At 38.8% G+C, this 19,246-nt stretch overlaps 1 protein-coding gene across 2 annotated transcripts in view; it reads right to left on the bottom strand.

Moving 5' to 3' along the window:
- Window positions 1-15,441: 15,441 nt before the first annotated feature.
- Window positions 15,442-19,246, bottom strand: part of uacab (uveal autoantigen with coiled-coil domains and ankyrin repeats b) — a 58,942-nt gene continuing 55,137 nt past the window's right edge. For both annotated transcript variants that reach the window (XM_081359735.1, XM_081359736.1), the window contains exons 18-19: window positions 16,752-16,817; window positions 15,442-16,473 (exon numbers count right to left, since the gene is read on the bottom strand). In XM_081359735.1, the coding sequence (XP_081215861.1) occupies window positions 16,402-16,473; window positions 16,752-16,817 (138 nt within the window). In that variant the 3' untranslated portion in view covers window positions 15,442-16,401. The remainder of the gene's footprint in view (window positions 16,474-16,751; window positions 16,818-19,246) is intronic.

Below are 19,246 nucleotides of genomic sequence, written 5' to 3'. Positions count from 1 at the left end.
TCCCATTTTCTCTGGTCCGTTGGATATCACAGTTTCCAATTCAATCATGCATTTAAATACAGTTCTGTCATGACAACTCTCGGAGTCATTGGCATGGTGATGGGTATGACAATGTTGTATGTTTGGTCTTGGTGGAATATATCTGCTATGCTGCTGCAGCTCTTATTGCTGCTGCTGTGACAGAGCAAGTACAGGACTTGCTACTGCCAATACATACACGACACGCTGCTGTGAGCAAGTAAGACATACAGCTGCTGTACAATACAGCGTACATGAATTACCCGTAGCAGATCTATACAGGTGGAGCTGGGGAAGGTGGAGGGTTTCTGAAAGCACGTAGCACTGCTAAGGCAAATGCTACCCAAGTATCTGAAGGTTGAGCAGTGAGCTAATTGGCTACTGGTACGGCAGGAACCAATCAGCTGCGCCCTATAGATAACAAAGGACCCATTAGCCTGCACTATCTAGAGTTTCATGCCAAAACATTGTATTTGTCAATCCAGAAACTTTGCAGTGTAGCAGCATGAAAAACTAAACTTGTATTCAGATTGTGAATGGGTAATAAACAGAAAGCAAGAGAAGAGCCTTCCCTTTATAATCACTAAGGCTGTCAAGTTCTAAAGCGCAAGCTCACTGAATTCTGCACTCTCGCAGAACTCACGTTATAATAAAAAAGGCTGTCTTAATTGTACAATGAATCTCTTATTTACATCATGTTTACACTGTTGGTTATAATCAAATGATTCTGTGTTGAACAAAACAAAACCTTGTTTTCAACGTTTTCAGCTGTGTTAAGCTGACTAACTGACTAGCACCTCCGATTTCACATTCACACGCTCAACAGATAGGCTATGATTGTGATTGGCTACAATGCACAACATTGATGAAACCCATGATGTTCAGGGAGCGCTCAAACAAATACGTACGAGAGCGTTTAAAAGCAGCGTCTACCGGCGGGTTCTGAATATCCCCTGTACTATTGGTGCTGCATAAATGCTGGCACCGTCAACTTTTTTTTTTGCGCACAACCCTTTCTCAAACTGTCGTTCCCTCAGAATTAAAACAGATTAAAATCACATTAAAACAGTTGTGATAAAGTTCTTCTGCAACAAGCCGGCTCTCAATAGTTCAGCTGAACAAATTTCATATATTGCTAGAATCCAAGCATCATTTTTGGTCATGTTGAAGAGCATCCACACTGCTGACTTGTTTTTCAGTTGTAGCTTATCCACGATGTGAAATGGTGAATGATTTACGGCGCTCCAAAAAAAAAAAAAAATGTATCTTTTAAATTTATCTTTGCTTGCTAACATTTCAGTGCATCACAAGTGGATCTAAGGAATACAGTTAAAAGCAGAACATCAACAGAATTGATCCAGATCAAAAGCATTCAATTTCACAAACATCCTTTTCATCAAAACCAGATGGTGGACAAACTTGTATCCTGTCAGTGTATAGTAATATTTAAAGGAAATGAGAAATGCATCCCATCTACCAGTAAGACGCAACACAGGTGTTTCTCATTGTGCATTTTCATTAAAAAGTGAATAGAAAAACTCAGTGAAACTTCAGTCTGGGCTGATCACTGCAGGAACAATAACTCTGAGAGACCGAAAGGAAACGAATATTATGTCCAGGTAGGATACATATAAACCTAAAAAAAAAATAAGATTAATTTAGTATATTTACACAATTTGAAGGCTGAGATTGAGAGCAAAAATCTGAATAAATTTGTTTTCTGACATCAAAAGCAATGCCACCTGTTCTGATTTTATCATATTAAAACAGGCCTTCCTGTGCCATTGCTCATCTTACAGCTACATGTTTGTCTATCTGTATGGTTTTAAGCAACAGCCCTTTGTTCATCTCTTCTATAGGAACAGAAGAGGGGAATGTAAAAGCAATATGTTGCAAGAATGGGAAATGAGGGACTTGATCCTTCCTGTTTTTCTTTTCTCCTTCGCTCTCCCTCCCTTTTGCAGGATATTGCAATGCAGGGATTGTGGCTAGAGGGGAGAGAGGGATGTTAAATGATGAACAAGGTCTCAAGGTCTGGCCTTGTCTTTCAACGACAACATATTCCACACATTTGTCCATTATTCAGTCTCTTATACTCATATATACTCTTATACTCATCAATGATATTATATATGGATATATATTATAAATGAACTATTTATACACACAAACACTCACATATTGCATTTGCCCTCAGGAAAATCAGGCTGAGATGGGGCAGGTCTAATTGTCTCCCCTGCCTGGGCTGGTCGCCTAGAGGCCTCCTACACAAGCCATTACATTAAATCTGTTATCCAACCAGCCGAAAGTGCGCCGTGGGGGCATCTTTAAACACATCCTCCATTTCCACATGCACGCAGACCTACTGCTGCTTCTTACAAACCACATAACAGTCAGGCTGACTGACCCAAACCAATCAGTACAACCAGACCAAACGCTGTTCTGAAAATTAATACAACAACATTGATTTTCTGGAACGTTAATGGCCAACATGGTATGAGGTTCTGTCCGCAAAACATCTCTGGCTTGGACTGCAAGTGTTATGTTAACTGTGCTGTGTCACAAGACTAGTAGAGGTTGGTGTGGTTTCGTACAGAGGAAATGGTGCTTTAGCTTTGAGGGTGGTTACTGTGGTCAGCACTCTTGGGTCTGACCACGGGCCAGTGAAAAGAGAACTTGGGGCTTTCAGAGCAGTGAAGAAGTCAAGGGTGAGAGTGTAATGGTGGAAGGAAAAGAGGAATGGGTAGAGGAAGGGAAGATGACAGAGAGGGGAAGAGAACAGCATGCTACAGCAAACAGAGAAGCAGGAAATGTCATAGAAAACAAATGTCTGCGGTCTGCCTAAAGTTCAGGGTGGGGCAGAGTTTGTGGCTATGGCCACTGTCAACAACATGCGCAGACATAGTTCTCATACGGTTGCAGAACAACATGCCGATTGAGTCACATGAAAATGAGAGGGCTGATATTAATGTCAAACCTTCTGGTCCAATAATCTGCATAAAACACATCTCTCTCTCTCTCTCGCTCTCTCTCCCGCCCACGTGATTTTCCCCCAAACCAGTTCAGTGGAAATCCCGCCCTGCAGATAATATCATTGGTTAAGGTTACGGGTAGGTTTAGGGATCTGGGGGGGGGGGGGGGGGATCATCGAGAGCTTGTGCAGAAAGTTCTTCCAGTAAAATAAAGGTGAACTATTCTAAAAACTTAAGACACAATAAACAGTTTTTAAATTGACATTGACTACACTCGATCGTAAATATAGAACACATTTAGTTCAAATGCACTGATGAATTATGATTTCTCTGAGGAAAGGTAGCAGATTTTATGTGCAAATCGCTGGGCGCGGGAAAATGTTTTCAGTTGGGGGTGCTGTGGGATTGGCGAGGATGCTATTCACCACATTGAATTAAGGAACAATAATGAGTTTATAAAACACGTCAAAACTCAACGGAGCACAACAACAAGCGAAAACCTCGTTAAAACAGCATTTCACGCTGTTCATGTGATAATGCTTGCGAACTTAAAGTCCAACTGAAGTGCCTTGAAACACGCAGCGTTATCCAAAGTGTTGATGTAATTTCCAATGAAACAGGAAGATTGGGCGGGACAAACTGAGCAACTCCTTCCCTTTTTTAAAATAGCTAAAAGACTTTAGTTTATATCACAGCTCGACCAGAGCGGTTGCCGCATTTGACAGCCACAGGCTAATACATTCCCCTTAATATGAAACTGTTATTTAACCAAACCCATCATATCAGAATTTCGCCGGAAATGCTGTAGGGCACTCGGGTACTTTTTGCCTACACTTTTATGAGTACTGGGAATTCGGACATGCGTCTTTTGTGTTGACATAGAAACACATAAATACGAGTCTGATCCATGAACAGCTCCAGGTAGAACGTCACGGGTTGCCATCTCATAATTACAGTTACGACATGCCGTGAAAGCAGCATAAGCTTGTTGTTTTGGTTCAGGAGGAACTGTAAAAGGTGACTGCTGTTTGTTTGTGGCGCTCAGTGACTGTCTGTCTACAACTCTGCATAGCCTTACGGAAAGCACTGATGATGTGTTATGTCTGCGTGAGCAGGGAGTGCGGAGGAAATACATAGGCTATGTTGACAGATTCGGACTGAATGCAATGATTGGACAATGCAATGAAAGTCCTGAGACTTCCACAGAAGATATATGTTCATGTTTCAATATTCCGTCTACTTATTATTGATTGCCATCAGGATGTGAAGATAATTTCAACCATTATTACAAAAATTGTTTATAAAACAAATCGCCTACCCTACCTTAAAAATATAGCATTCTGTGTAGAATTCAAATTGGTCTGATACATTTTGTGGTCCGCGTCGACTCGCACACATGACCCACTATAGTGTCTCTGGCCCGGAGCTAGCTGTGTGTGCACTGCGGCAGTCTTTCACCAAACTTTCAGCCCCAATGGAAAGCATATTTACACTGTCTGAATCGTTCCCTATTCCCTATATAGTGCATTAAGCGTCATGCGTGTGTGCGTTAATTAAAATTCAAAAAGGAAAGAAATGATAGGCTAATCCCGTTTTGAGAAATAAAACATCAAATGTAAAATGAATCCCATTAAAAAGAACATACATTAAAATTCACTTACAATTTACATTTAGTGTTTATTTAAATAAATAAATGTAAGTGGACAAACATTTGCACTGCATTTACAATCCTGTGAAACGGGGGTGCTGCACCCTACTCCTCGCACCCCGTAGATACATGCATGCAACTGTTAGTGAAAGTGACCCATTGCTTGTATAATTGTGGAGCTCCATTTATTTATTTATTTTCAATGAAATAAATAGTTGTATAAAGATGCAAATGTTCATGGGTTGGTCAAAGCCTGAACAAAATATGTGCACAATAGATAAAAAAATAAAAATAAATCTATGCTTAAAAAAAATAATAATAATTTGTGTAGAAAATGGGCAAGGAGTCAGGAAGTTTTACAGCCCAGCTCTTTTCAGTGAGTGCTAAGTGAATCATAATTAACTGGGAGTTAGTTACAAAAATCAGCTTGTGACCTTTTTTTTTTTCAGTTAATAGTGTCTGTCTGTCTCTGTCATGATTTTCAGAATAGCAAGAATTGCTAATAAACAACAGGAGTGTTGAAAGAGAAGCTTGAGTCAATGAATTCAGCGTTCTTTGTAGGCTACTCATGGCAACCCAGACATAGCCAAACACTCACCCTTGACCAGAACAATCCAATACGGTATCTTATTTTGCCAATGAACACATCCTTTAAAACCAAAGGCCATAGCTTTAGGTCAAAGGCCAAAGGCCAAACTCTACAACCTTTATTTCAGAAACAATTTTGAATGTACACAATGTAATGGTCTCAAAGTGCCCAAATATTTTCTTTTGTGATTTTTTTTCTCCGAATTTATCTTCTTGAACTAACAAGTCAAAAAAGGTATAGTCAATTAAGATAATAATTTTTTTTCCTTAGTACCCTTTAAAAAAAAATTACATGAGATCTTAGCATGAGCAATGTCTGGATCCAAGGCAAAAGGGATGAAAAAAAAAGAAAAAAAAGAGCAAATCAGTTTTTTTTTTTTGTTTTTTTTGTAGCACAGTGATATTGTGGTTTTTGCAACCATTTCCTCTTTCTCTGCACAATCCACTTGTACAGGGGCTTCTTTCACTTCCAGCTAGATGTTAAACTAGACCCCCGCTTGCCTTTAAATGATACTCCACTACTCACGGTCATAAATATTTCATCCTTCAAACTACATAAAAGTCTTTTAGTATTGGAAATTTCTACATTTCTGCTGGTCTGTGTCCTAGCAGTCTGAAGCATTATAGCATTAGGATCAATCTGGATGGACCTGCCTGTCTTCACACCTGCCTGGTGGGTTGGTCTGAGGACAGGGAACAGAATTAAAATATACAGTTCAGTAGTGTAGCTGCTGTCAGAACTATACAAATGGAGCAAGGAGAGCCACGAATGACAAGAGATGGAAGTACCCTAGATTAAAATTAGGTTTTTACATAATTTTCCTTCTGTTAGAAAAAGACTGCCAACAGGATCGTACATATACGTATGCCAGTGCTCACCAAACAAACTCACATTTGAATAATCATTGTCATCCCCTAAGGCTGACAAGACTTTGGAGTGGTTGCATAAGCATCATATTTTAATACTGCTTCAGTCAATGTTCAGTCATGTTCTCATATAAACTTAGATATTGAATACAGTCACTTGTACTGACCCACCACTATACTAACAATAAATCACTGTTGATTGAAGAGAGGGTGACACACTGACAAAGTTGTGAGCCTGTTATGACTGAATGAAACCTCTTCATTCTCATATTAACAAAAGAGCTAAATTACCTTAATGACTATGTTTATCCAATATAATTGAAACAGACAGATAAACGACTCAATCGGGCTCAACTGTCCATAAAACTTTTGAATCGGGTGCTGGCTGCTAATGGCTTGATAAACAGGGCAAAGAGTTGTAGTCTTGTATAGCCAAGGATGCCTAATTAGTCAGGAAAAGGCTGTTTGACTGACATGTACAGTGACCAATCACAGTTTTGTGCTGTGACTTCATATAAAAAAAATGTAAGAACCAATGTTTAGTTGCTCCTCTGAAGCGTTCATTGCCAATCAGATTCAGACTTTTGCCCTTGTGAAAGTGTGTCCAGTTTTGTGCGTCATATATAGTCTCAGCCTCATTCGTCAAGCCCATGGACCGCAGCCTGAACGCATTAGGCACACAAAATGGGAAACACTTCAGGAGTTTCAAAGTCGTCCTCTGATTGGTTGAATTCTCCAGGATTTCCAGGAGATGTGTCATGATTTTTCGATTGGACTGCAAAAATTGCATTAAAAAAGACAACTAGACACCAGTTACTGTAACAATGTGGTCAATAAAATAGCTGTATTCCTGTACAACTATTTCACAATTTTTTTTTTTTAAAGCTACAGTATGCATGGTATAGTATCCAATGTAGATTACAGTCAGTAGTACACATACAATACCAACTTATATCTTGATTCCACTTTCTAAAAACAACATAATTGTTTCCTCCAATCGCTATCTATAGCACAGAAGTCCTGTCAAGATGGACAACCTGGGAAACAGGGAATTTATTGTCTCGTCACATTAACATGTAGGAAGCAGACACTGAGAGGGAAACAAAGCACAGAGAAGAAAAGGTCGAAGAACATTCAATAAGGTTAGCAGCTATTACACAGGAACACTCAATAAGATTAGCTTTAATTGATTGGTTGCATTTAGTTAATTATATGGGGTTAATCAAGCTAATTTTATGAACTGCACTGATGGCGCAGTTGTAACCATGTATATGCTGAGACCATTTCCACTGGAAACACAAACTTTCAACTGTGCGCGCACCCAGGAGAGAATAACACTGAATGCAGCTTTTGAACTATTCCATCATGTTGAAGAATGTGAACACTGACATTTTTACCAAAAATAGGAAATTGGTCCATTCCTGAACAAAGCACAAATGTAAGCTCTGGTATATGCAGCAACATCAAAGAGAGTCTAAATGAACAATGAAACTCCAAACACTTGAGGCAGGTTGACCCAGGTTCTTCTCCCTTGAGAAGGAAAATATCAGGTGGGGTCAGGATCTAACAACCACCTGGGATTCATTAGGGTCTCCATTATATCTGGGCTTCTATTACTTTCCCAGCTCGCAAAGCCTCTGAAGTGCGAGTGAGCACTGAGATTGCACGGCTGCCAAGGTTGTTAACCTGCAGGCATTTGTAATGTCGAGCGGGAGTTGCTTTATTAGCGGAGTGAAATAATCTCTACCAAAGTGGTTGAGATGATGACAGATCCAGATTTATGACCCCTGTAAAAGCCCCGGCATTGCAGCTGCTCCAGCATGCATCATGAAAACTAATAAGTGGGACTCACTGCCAATGGCATAAATTCATGCAGATTTTGATCTCAGAACATCTGCAAGGCTAGAATAATTTATGTCATACTCTCCACGAAGGGGCTTACAAGCCCTCTGATAACTTGTTTTGGTCTATTTTGTGAGGAGGCCTCAGGTAATCCTTCGCCTCAGGGACAATACCTGTCAGAACCGCATCCAAAACCACAGCAAGTGCACATCAAAAGCCACAAATTCAGAAGCAGATTCTCTCTGCTCTGAAAAGCCAGCATTTATCTACCGTTGGTGTAGCAGAAAGAAACTAATAATGAATTCTCCTAATATCATTTGGATGAAAATCCATTCCAGTTTATGCAAATGACAGAGACTGACAAGCAGGCAGTACTTGCATACATATACATTCTTATACGCTCACATGCATAGCTCTCTTTTTATGCAGACATATTGAGTTTTGACATCTAACTGGTTATGAAACGGCTCAATTACTTCTTTGTACACAGACACACTTCTCTGCATGTGGCATCTCTAGTTTCACTGCAATCTGGCTGGTTGGGAATCTCTGCAGGCAAAGGGAATAGTTTGGGATTGGCACTCAAGTCTGAAGGCAGCCAACCGCCAAATGCTCATCATTGTTTTTTTCATATGATTATAATAGCTACCATATATACATCCACTGCCTTTATAACATTTTTTTTTTTTTTGCCATGCAGATTAAAAAACACAACAACAGCAGCACTGTATATGCTCAGATGCCTCGATCCCCACCTCACATCTCTACGGACCCTTTACAATCATTTTAGCAGATGTGGCAGCAGGTGAGCCTGGGTAAATATTCACAGAGGCATTATGATGAGAGCTGGCATGTTATTGCCCATCTAGAATGGGAAGAGAGTGGCCATGACACACCAGCAAATTTAGTAGATCACCTGCCAACACCTCAGCAAATGAAAACCAAGCATTAAATCACACAAATATTTGATGATAGACCATCTCACCTGTGTAAACAGATACAGGGCCAAAATATTCACTGCAGATGAAGCAAGAGCTCAGCTTGTACATTGCAAGAACAGAGATTTATTTCAAGTATTTCCAAGGTACTCTGCTGAACTAGTTGGCTTTTATTTAAAGGCCCTGGATGAGCTTGTTTCATGTTGCTGGACAGAAGCGCAGTAGCTGGATCATCAGGGATGAATCTATTTATCTATCTATCCATCTATCATATCCATCCCTTCTTATCTTATCTTTTCTATCTATCTATCTGCCAATTTAATGGCAGACTAATCAGATCCTGGATTCTAAAAGCATCAGTGATCATTCCTGCTAGATCTTGAATCCAAGCCAGTCTTAAAACTTAATGTAGGTCTGCCCTCTGGATGATGGGAGTGGAACTACATCACACTCCTGTCTGACCGCACAGTCAGTATCTCCTGAGGGAAAGTCTTAAAATTCAGATATAAAAACTGGGGGACCATTCTGAGCCCTGATTCATGGTTATGACCCCAGACAGTGATTCAGAGAGGACAACGCTTACTACCAATAAAATGCACATCTCTTGACCATTTAGCCTGCAGAAGCTAATGAGGCATTAGCAGGAGAATATTTAATGGACTCTGCTGGCGTGGTAATTAAGGGCAAATGACAGAACTGGGGAGCGGAGCAATGGGGCCTGTGCAGTTATAACCACTTAACATGATAGAGTCTGTTAGGCACAATATCTTAATTCTAAAGAATTATTTTTTTTTTCCCAAGCAAAAAACTGGATTGAAACTAGGCCATTAAAAGAAAAGCATATGATTATGCAATGTATTTACATAAATGGCTATTAGTTGTAGGTCTTTAAATTGTCATCCCGAACACATTGCACATTGCAGAGTTCACGCGCATAGGTTTAGTACCTATGATCACGCGCGTGAACTCGGCAATCGACTACTTTGGACTTCAACCGAAAACAGGATGTAAACACAGGTATTTGCGCTGGCTTAAATAACATCATTTTTATACATATCTTTCACATCTACTGCAGTCAGATTCACCCGTGTTCACTCAGAAGGAATCACTCACATTTTCTGTGCACTTATAATGACACATCAAGGATGTTAAGAGGCTAAAAGCAGGTTTAGTACTTGCCCCATTGAAGTCAACAGGGTGCAAATTTTAAAAATAAAATAACTCGGTGTAGGCAACACCGATTTTTGTCGTTGTTCTCTGTATTGAAAGCACTCCAAATGTACAAAAAAATGAGCTCAATGTTAAAATTGGAGTTCTCCTTTAAGGGTAGGCTACATATTACTTCTCTAAGGTACTGATATTCATATTTTAGGGGTAGATTTGTCCCTTTAAGGATACTGGATACTAGTGACTAGCTGTTGTACCCTAAAGGTACAAATTTTTCACATATTTTCAGACAGTGGAAAATTTGAATTTGTGATGTCATGATCTTAATTGTTCATTAGCACATCTGACCGGACCATTCTTGTGCACCGAACCCATGTAATGTGCCATACGTGATTTGTTAGACATTTGTCTCTCTCTGTGGGCACTGACACTCAGGATTCAGTCGTTTGTTGCGTAGATGACTAAAAAAATATCTCTTTGGGTTTTATGAAGCAGGTGTGAAAGGTAGAAACTGGCTGAGTGAAAGTCAGAGGCATCAAAGGCTGGACGCAGCAGCCACTGTTCCCAACAGGATCCTACTAACTAGCACCTGCAAGCATCCGGAAACTGTTATTCTAGGGATCTGCATTACGATCCAGGGCATGCTGCAATCTTTGCGGTGGAATCAAAGGCAGGCGACGCAAGCAAATCACAGCAACACAAACCTGCAAAAGCTACAGATGAAAGGGGGAAGATTAGAGAAATTTAAAGGACATTTAAAACCATTAATCCACTACCTTGCCTTATAAGAAGAGCGAAAAGCAATTTAATTAACATCTAGGAAAAAGCGAGATGAAGGCTACTTACACTTACACTCATTCCAACATCAAAAGAGCCTGGTCTTGATTAAAGACTTTTTATAGTAAATATCTGTTATAAAAGCAGGTAAGACAGTTTTTAATGGAAATCTTTAAATCTAAAATTTCAAGGTAAATTTGGTTATAAAAAACAACAACAAAAAACACAATTCATAGTGATTAGAATGTTCTTGCTTGTTAAAATCTACCAAACTCTCACTTTAGACAAGCTTGTCCCTTTAACTTAACACTACAATAAAGCCTTGTGTAGATCTCAAAACACATGGTATTAATTTAGCTATCCTTTTATTTCTTCCAAATTGTTCAATAAGGGTTTGTTAAAGTTGACCAAATGTGGCTGAATTTCAAGAAAAGAAACAAATGCAGATGTAATTTTCCACTTTACAGCCTGTTTATGTATTGTGAATTCCTTCCTAGGAGACGGGGGCTTTCATGTCTTAATTGGATTGTGTGACTGCGGCTTTGTCTAACAAATGCACATTTTCAACGCTAATGATCGACAGTCACAGCCCTGATTTTTGCCTAAAGCACTTTGACTGTGAGCCTAATGAGTAATGAATAAACTAATACCTTATGTTCTGCTAGCAGGAAACTCTCCAGGAACATTAACCATTTCAAACACCTCTATAACCGCACCTTCACCCTGCCGGAGGTATTAAATGAAGGAAGTAAAACACTGAGAGCTGGGTGCAAAGGACTGCAAAATGAAAAGACAAGCTAACGCAAATCAGTAGAGGATGATCAGCAAGAAAGCGTCTTGGCTCATTAGCTCAATGACAATAAAAGTCATTGGCAGTAAATGGTTACCACAAGCAATATACAAGTATACACTGCAGATGCACAATATATCAAAAGCATATTGGTTATAAAACTATATTAGAAACTTTTTTAATGTGTGTATACATATATTTATATAAACTCACAGTTCAAAAATTAGTATGATTTTTAATAATATTTTTTTATTTAGTGAGAACACATTTAATTGATCAAACGTGTCAGTAAAGAGATTTAAAAAAAGATTTATCCATTTAAAATGAATTCTGTTCTATTAAATTTTCTTTTCAACAAAAGAACCATGAAAAAAAGAATCATGGTTTGCATAAAAATATAAAGCAACTGTTTTCAACATTGATAATAATAATAATAATAATAAATAAAAAGTAATAAGAAACCTCCTTCAATATTACATACTGTATTTAATAGTGCAAGCTCAATTATCCTGTTTTCATATTTACAATCAAAAAAAAAAGGTACCACCCTGTCTCCTGTGGATTATTGAATTTTTAGAGCATTTCCTTGAAATCTTAATTTTCATGCACTCTATATAAAGTCACCTGTTACAAGTACAACATTTATATTTTACACTTGCAAGTATAAATATTTATATCTACTATTTATCAGTTTTCAGCATATTAGTATCAACCAGAATTTTAATATATATTATAAAGACTCTTACAAATTAGTTCCTAGACCATTATGTATAACATCTTCTAAAGTCTGCATGAATTAATGTTTTCTTCTGTGACTTCAGGCTGTCAACCAGTTGAGGTCCTTAACAAAATGAAAGTATAGCAAAGACGGACAAAAAGGGAAACCATAATGCTCTCCTCACCTTTCCCCTCAATTTACCTCTTAACAAGCTTGTAGAGTACCACAGCCCTGCACCACAGAGCAAGAAAAGCAGACAAAACCAAATGCTTAAAAAAAAAAAAGTCTAGAAAGTACATTAGTTGCAGCACTATTTCCAAGCAGCCAACCATCAATTCCGCATGCTTATTCTGTTAAACCACGGACACAGCCCCATGTGTCAGCTCTTAGCAGACATGTGAATGCAGTCGATTTTCCATCGAGGCCTGGGGATTATTAAGAGGTTGAGCTTGGAAGAGAGGACGACCACATGTTTCTTGTTTGACCGGAAAAGGGGGAGAAAGTAAAAAAAGAGTTGATACACAAGGCATTAGTGGTTAACCGAGAGCTAATGAGGGAAAAAGAACAACACTGAGCTCAGATGTAACCGTTTAAATGGGCAGTTTAAAATTTCAACTTTGGAGTACAACACCCCTGCACAATTACCTCGCGGTTTAAGAGTCTGTTTGAAATGTGCTCAGCAGTATCAAGTTTTTGTACCTGTGTGATCTAAACAAACCCACCTCACCCTCAAACAATTTTATGGAGGTAAAACCTGGTCAGAAGGAAGATCTGGAGGCCAAAATGTGCAGAACACAACTCTACGGTCTTCCCTCATGCATGAAAACCCAACCACGGATGGAGAGAGCCGCGGCCTGGCGGTGGTAGTCTCTCCAGTGGCCAGCCAATAAATCCTACAAAATAAAAGAGTCTCTTATTTTTTTCAACCATTTTTTTTCCCTCATCCCAGGTGTTAGATGATGGATGATGAGGTCAGGGAGGCACGGATCACATGGCAAGGATCAGAGAGGAACTGGGCAGGAGACATGTTGAATCCATCTAGTCGAAATCAGCCCCATGTGTCCTCCAGAGCCCTGTTATCCTATAAATGAACTTTATTGAGGCAACAAAGTGCAGGGACCTCTGCAAAAACTTAAAGGGGTGAGCGGAGGTGACCGATCCAGGGTGGCTAATGAGAAAAGATGTTTTTTTTTTCATGACATTCTTTTAAAGGTACTAATCCAGAAAGCACAGCCAGCACAACCTAGAAACGCAGAGTGAGAGACCAAAACTGGATGTTGTGCACATCTGCATTTGTTAAACTATTAAAAGGGAAGGTAAAAAAAAAAAATCTTCAGATCCAGATATCAAAAAAAAAAAAAAAAAATGGACAGAAAAGACGTGCAAGAAAGATAAAAAAGGAGAAAATCATTCATGACACGTGGAGGGCTCTGCAGTAAAAGCAAGCTTGAATCACGACACAGAGACTACCGAGTGAACAACTAACCACATTAAAGCAAACCCCCCCCACCACCACCACCACCAACACACCACCTACCAGGGGGCCAGCTAAACGACAGGGTTACACTGTGATCCTTATGGACATGATTAATGGTAGAGAGAAAGGGAAAGAGAGGGGAGTGATGGGAGGATGTCTGGTTCTGCTTATGGCCCTGGAAATGAGATTAAAGGGAAAGCTCCGAACAGATTGAATTGTATTTGCCATAATTGCTGAGAACAGCTTATGCAGGGCAGGCCACAAATAACAGACTCATAAAAACTATACACTGCTAAGGAAGGGGGAGAGTCATTTAAGCAATCAAATATACAAAAATGTGAAATTAATTAGGTGTGGGATGAGTTTCGAGCTTTAGAAAATTACATTCTTACATAACTGACTGAGACTACATAAAATGACGGAGACTATCGTGACTTACTAAAAGCACATTGTAGAAACTAAGAGGGGAAAACAAAATTGATTATGTTGGAGTGATAATATTTTTACCCTGACCTTAATTTAATAAGAAAAACTATGACCTTTATGGGAAGAAAAAAACAAAAGACTATTTTCTTTGTCTTTGTAAATCTCATTTTAAAGGTAAGTTAAACACTAAGGTACAAATCAATGCAAACCACATGAGGAAAAAAGCTCTCAATCTTGATCTGATTGGATTTAAAGTAACAACATGTGCGTTCACTTCAAGGAGAGCGAGCGGGGCTGGAAAGGCCTGCCAAAGGCAAGGTTCACCTCATGACACAACGAGACTGCTTGGATTAATCTTTTTCATTTGCACAGAGCCAGTTTAGTCTAAAAGAGGCACTTTTATTGATGTTAGACTCAAAATTCTGCAAAACAAAAAGGGAAAAAAAAGGAGAGAAAATGTCCATGAAGGAAATGCACAGACTAACTGATAATCATAATAGCAGTTAGAATGTAATACTAATAAATAATGAAACCATTACAATTAGTCATTCCCGAAAAAGAGAACCAACAGCATCAGTTAATTCCAATCAAACCAAACGGCACTCCAGTGGTGTTTTTAAAATAAATCAAAAGAATACTGAAAAGCCATGATTGGGAACTCTAATTCATTTTAGATTGGAAACTCAAATGATAATTTGACTTAAAAATGACAGTTTAGAAGGGAAAAAAAAACAGATGCACAAAGTATAAAGTCAGTGTGTCAGTCTACAGTCATGTTCTGAAACCTGAGCAGATTATTGTGCCTTTCCATTCCAGTCCTGCTGAATTCTGTAATAGTTACCACAAACATGGTGTTCATTAATCAAAAGTAGTACAAAGCCATGTAAAAGGTGATATATCATATTTGGAAAGCGTCAAAAGGGAGAATTCCTAAATGCATCACATTCTCCTACACAAAAGCACACATCAAACTTGGCCAGCCAAGTCACACCACTAGATGGCGATATCAGCCAGGATACAGGAACATGAAGGCTAGAGTGTTATGAAAGTCCTCAGTGTTAAATGCTTTGCTCATTCGATCATCCATGAGATGTGGTCTGCTGTTGTCACTGCAGAGGCAAAGCATTTTTACATAAACACTTTATTAAAGACATACTCCATCCTATATCACCCAACCCAATAGACACTCACTGACTCAAATACATCACACGCATTTGAAACAAATTATCCAGTTTATGGACATAGGCCCGGTCAAAACTGCAAAAGATACGTGTAAGATGAAGCTGCAGTAATGTGCTCTGATCTTTCAAGATGTCTTTGGACTATAACAATTTTGGGACCCTCCAAAACAAGTGTACCAATTATTTTTACTGTGGTACTGTGCTGTTACTGTACACTGTATGAGCATAAGCTTTACATGTGATAAAAATGTAATATTATTACTGTGCAGGATTGCAGGATATTCAACCACTATGCCACTGGCATTTCATAAAACACAGACGGCCCAGGAAATGCCTCTGTGCCCACCACTCCACTAAAGCCTTAAAGCTAATTTCCCTAGTGTTGAAAGATCTATTTCCCCTAACCAGATCATTACTTTAACCATTGCAGTGGACACAGTAATGCTGGACTGAAACATCTCTCTAAAGGGATGCGTCCCTTATTAATACACCACACACGTAGCTTAGATCGAGGCTAAAAGCGTGGAGGGAGGGAATGTTCTTCTTTAAACTGTAGTTAGGTTATTTCAACATGAAATAAGGAGGTACATGAGACTCAATCACTGAATATGCAGTTTACATCTTCACTACATCCTGTACTTCTGATTGACTCTATAGCATGTAGCAATAACATGCATAGTTGAGCCAATATGCTTAATTATGATTAAATAATTATCCATTGCCTCTCATGTTTATGATTTATGTGTTTTTTGATGAGTTTAGTTATCCCTAGTGCTATATTTAGTACTGTCACTAGGCAAATCAATAATACAGATACTATATTTCATACCGTTAGAACATACAACACCGAACCTCATCAGAACATATCAAACGTTACAAAACTTGACTTTCTGAGTGAAGTGCTCCAGAGCAGTATAAAACTGCACTGAGCTGAATGGGAGGTTACTGTGTGAATGATGAATTGGAGTCAGTGTGGTCTCGGTGTGTTGACTTCAACACACAAAACCTTGTCTCATTCGAATGATCTGCAGTAAGGCAGCTTGGACATCTTCATCCATGTGACCCTGAAAGAAAACAAGTCAGGTCAAGTTCAGTCAGGATAAATCCATTTTCAGAATTGCATCCAGAAACTTCTATGCAACTACATGCTATGACCTGCACACTTTTATAATGTCTTACTATAATAGTACTGTTGATCTCTGTATGTCATCTGTGGTACACAGAAGACCAAGCGCTATAATATACCTAAGAGGTATGAATGGCCTTGTTATAGGAGCAAAATATAAGGAAATGCTACTGCAAAAGAAACCTTCACACTCAACACACATTCATATACAATTACCTGTGCTGCACTGAGAAGATGAGTTCGATAAATTGAAACAACTTCTCTGTGTTGCCTCTCAGCGTCCTGTTTAGATGGAAAAAGACAGGACATATCAGGCAGTGTTTTACATGCATTATATAATAAGATCTTGCCAGGTTAGATGGTCAATGTGTTTGTAAACACAATGCACCCTCAGTAACACAAAATACTAAGCAACTGAGCTGACACACACATGTACACAAACATAACATGAAAGTAAAGGAGGGGGGATGGGACACATTGGGTTCATCTAAACCTACATCAGGGGTCAGACATTTTTTTTGCGTTATTTTTGTGTCTTTTTCGTTAATGTATTTTTTCAATAACATTTACATTATTTAGGTCCATAGCCAACTCAATAGAGATAATAGAGAAAAAGCAACAAACTATAGGTAACATGTTTCATTATGGAATTGTGCAGGGCTTTCACTATGATGTTTAAGTTTCCACCTGAGCATAAAACCTCTTTATTGTTGTGTGTGTGTCAGTCCAGTCACTGAATTTTCTTTATGCTCCTCTGAATTCTTACTTTTCGACATTTTTACAAACTAGCAATGCAGCTGCTTGTACCCGAGCACCAGAGGTTGCCAAGACTGTTCACACAGTAATAGAATATGGTTGTGAGTCCTGTATTTGACTCCTTAATATGGTTGTATACACACACAGAGTTTAATTAATTACGGGAGTGACGACTGCATTCTATCACTGAACTCACACCTGTAAATTTTCACAACCGCATTCTCTGCAAACTCCCAGTGTTTGAACTGGACTGGACAACTAGTTGTCTGTCGCATCATACAGTTTGAAAGAACCACTCTGCACTGCACACAAGCATGTCTTGTGTGTGTGGCGTGTTTTCATTATGGTCCTGTGAAGTTTTTAGATTAAAGTGTAACTCTCGCCAAAATGCAACCTAGGGTATTTTTGTTAATATACCCAAAGCAAACTTTCGTTTAAAGCATAATTAGAATGGAAACGGCACTTTTAAGTTTGACCGTATTTTCGTTTTCGGTCAAATTGCTTTCAAATTGCTTTGGTTTCGCTATTTTTAAAACACTAAGAAGGCTCGACACAACATGAAACTTTGCTCGAAGTATCATCAGGGGCTCTACACATGAACTCGAGCATTGAGAACATTGTTTGTGTACACAGAGTTTAGTAAAAAGAAAGATTTTGAACAACCCACTGTAGCTGTTGTTGTTTCCGTCCGCCGGCATTTTGTCAGTCAAAAATAGTCGATCTCCGAATGCGAATGAACTGACTCTGAGTTTTAGTATTGTTTCTTATATGAGGATCCTTTTTCAAATACAAGGTCAATATTGATTTTCACTAACAAACAACAAATTATCCGTGAATTTAAATGAAATTAGGCTTTAGGAGCTTTCCATCTGTACTCTCCTCCCTGTTACGCTGCATTTGGAGATCGACTATTTTTGACTGACAAAATGCCGGCGGACGGAAACAACAACAGCTACAGTGGGTTGTTCAAAATCTTTCTTTTTACTAAACTCTGTGTACACAAACAATGTTCTCAATGCTTGAGTTCATGTGTAGAGCCCCTGGTGATACTTCGAGCAAAGTTTCATGTTGTGTCGAGCCTTCTTAGTGTTAGCGATTCAGATGTTATCATAGTCATGCCCCTAGCACTCCCATTCAAAAGGCAATTTGACCGAAAATGAAAATACGGTCAAACTTAAAAATGGCATTTCTATTCTAATTTCTTTTTTAACGTATTAAAAGATTAACAAAAAGACCCTAGGTTGCATTTGGGCGAGAGTTATGCTTTAAGTCCCTGTCTTTAATCGGAGATGCATAGTGTGTGGTCTGTGCATGACTCAAATGTTTCGCTTCTCCACTCGGTTATAAAAGCTGCTGTTGGTTAATTAAGATTTGACTGTAAACAACTTAGAGTGCTGACTTGTACCACCTGACTGCTGCGGATTCATTTCAGCATTGATAGTGTTGCCATAGAAATGCATACGTCCTTGGAAGTTAAGTAATTATGATGGCGTGAACTTGGCATAAGCTTGTCGTTTTGGTTCATGAGGAACTATAAAGGTGGATGCTGTTTCTTTCCGGCGCTCAGTGACTGTCTGTCTATAACTCTGCATAGCCTTATGGAACGCGCTGATGACGTGTTATGTCTGCGAGATCAGGGAGCGTGGAGGTATGGAACTGCATATGTTGATATATATATTGACAAGCAGGTAAGACATCCTATTATTGCATTTGGACCGAATGCAATGATTGGACGAACATATTTTGGTCCTGAGACTCCCACAGAAGATATGTAATTTTTTTTTTATATTTAGACCATATATTTATTATATTTATTTTTTACATTTAGATCTATTATTAATTGCTATGAGGAAGAGAGTTTCAACGAGTATAACAAAAAGTGTTTATGCAAAGCATTGCCTACCCTAGCTATAAGTAAAAGGAGACCATTTAATTCAGTATAACACCAAATCTTG

The sequence above is a fragment of the Scardinius erythrophthalmus genome, assembly GCF_964197995.2.
Source record: "Scardinius erythrophthalmus genome assembly, chromosome: 2".
Taxonomy (NCBI): Eukaryota; Metazoa; Chordata; class Actinopteri; order Cypriniformes; family Leuciscidae; genus Scardinius; species Scardinius erythrophthalmus.
The sequence above is the reverse complement of the archived record's forward strand: the minus strand, read 5'-3'. Positions and strand labels throughout refer to the sequence as shown.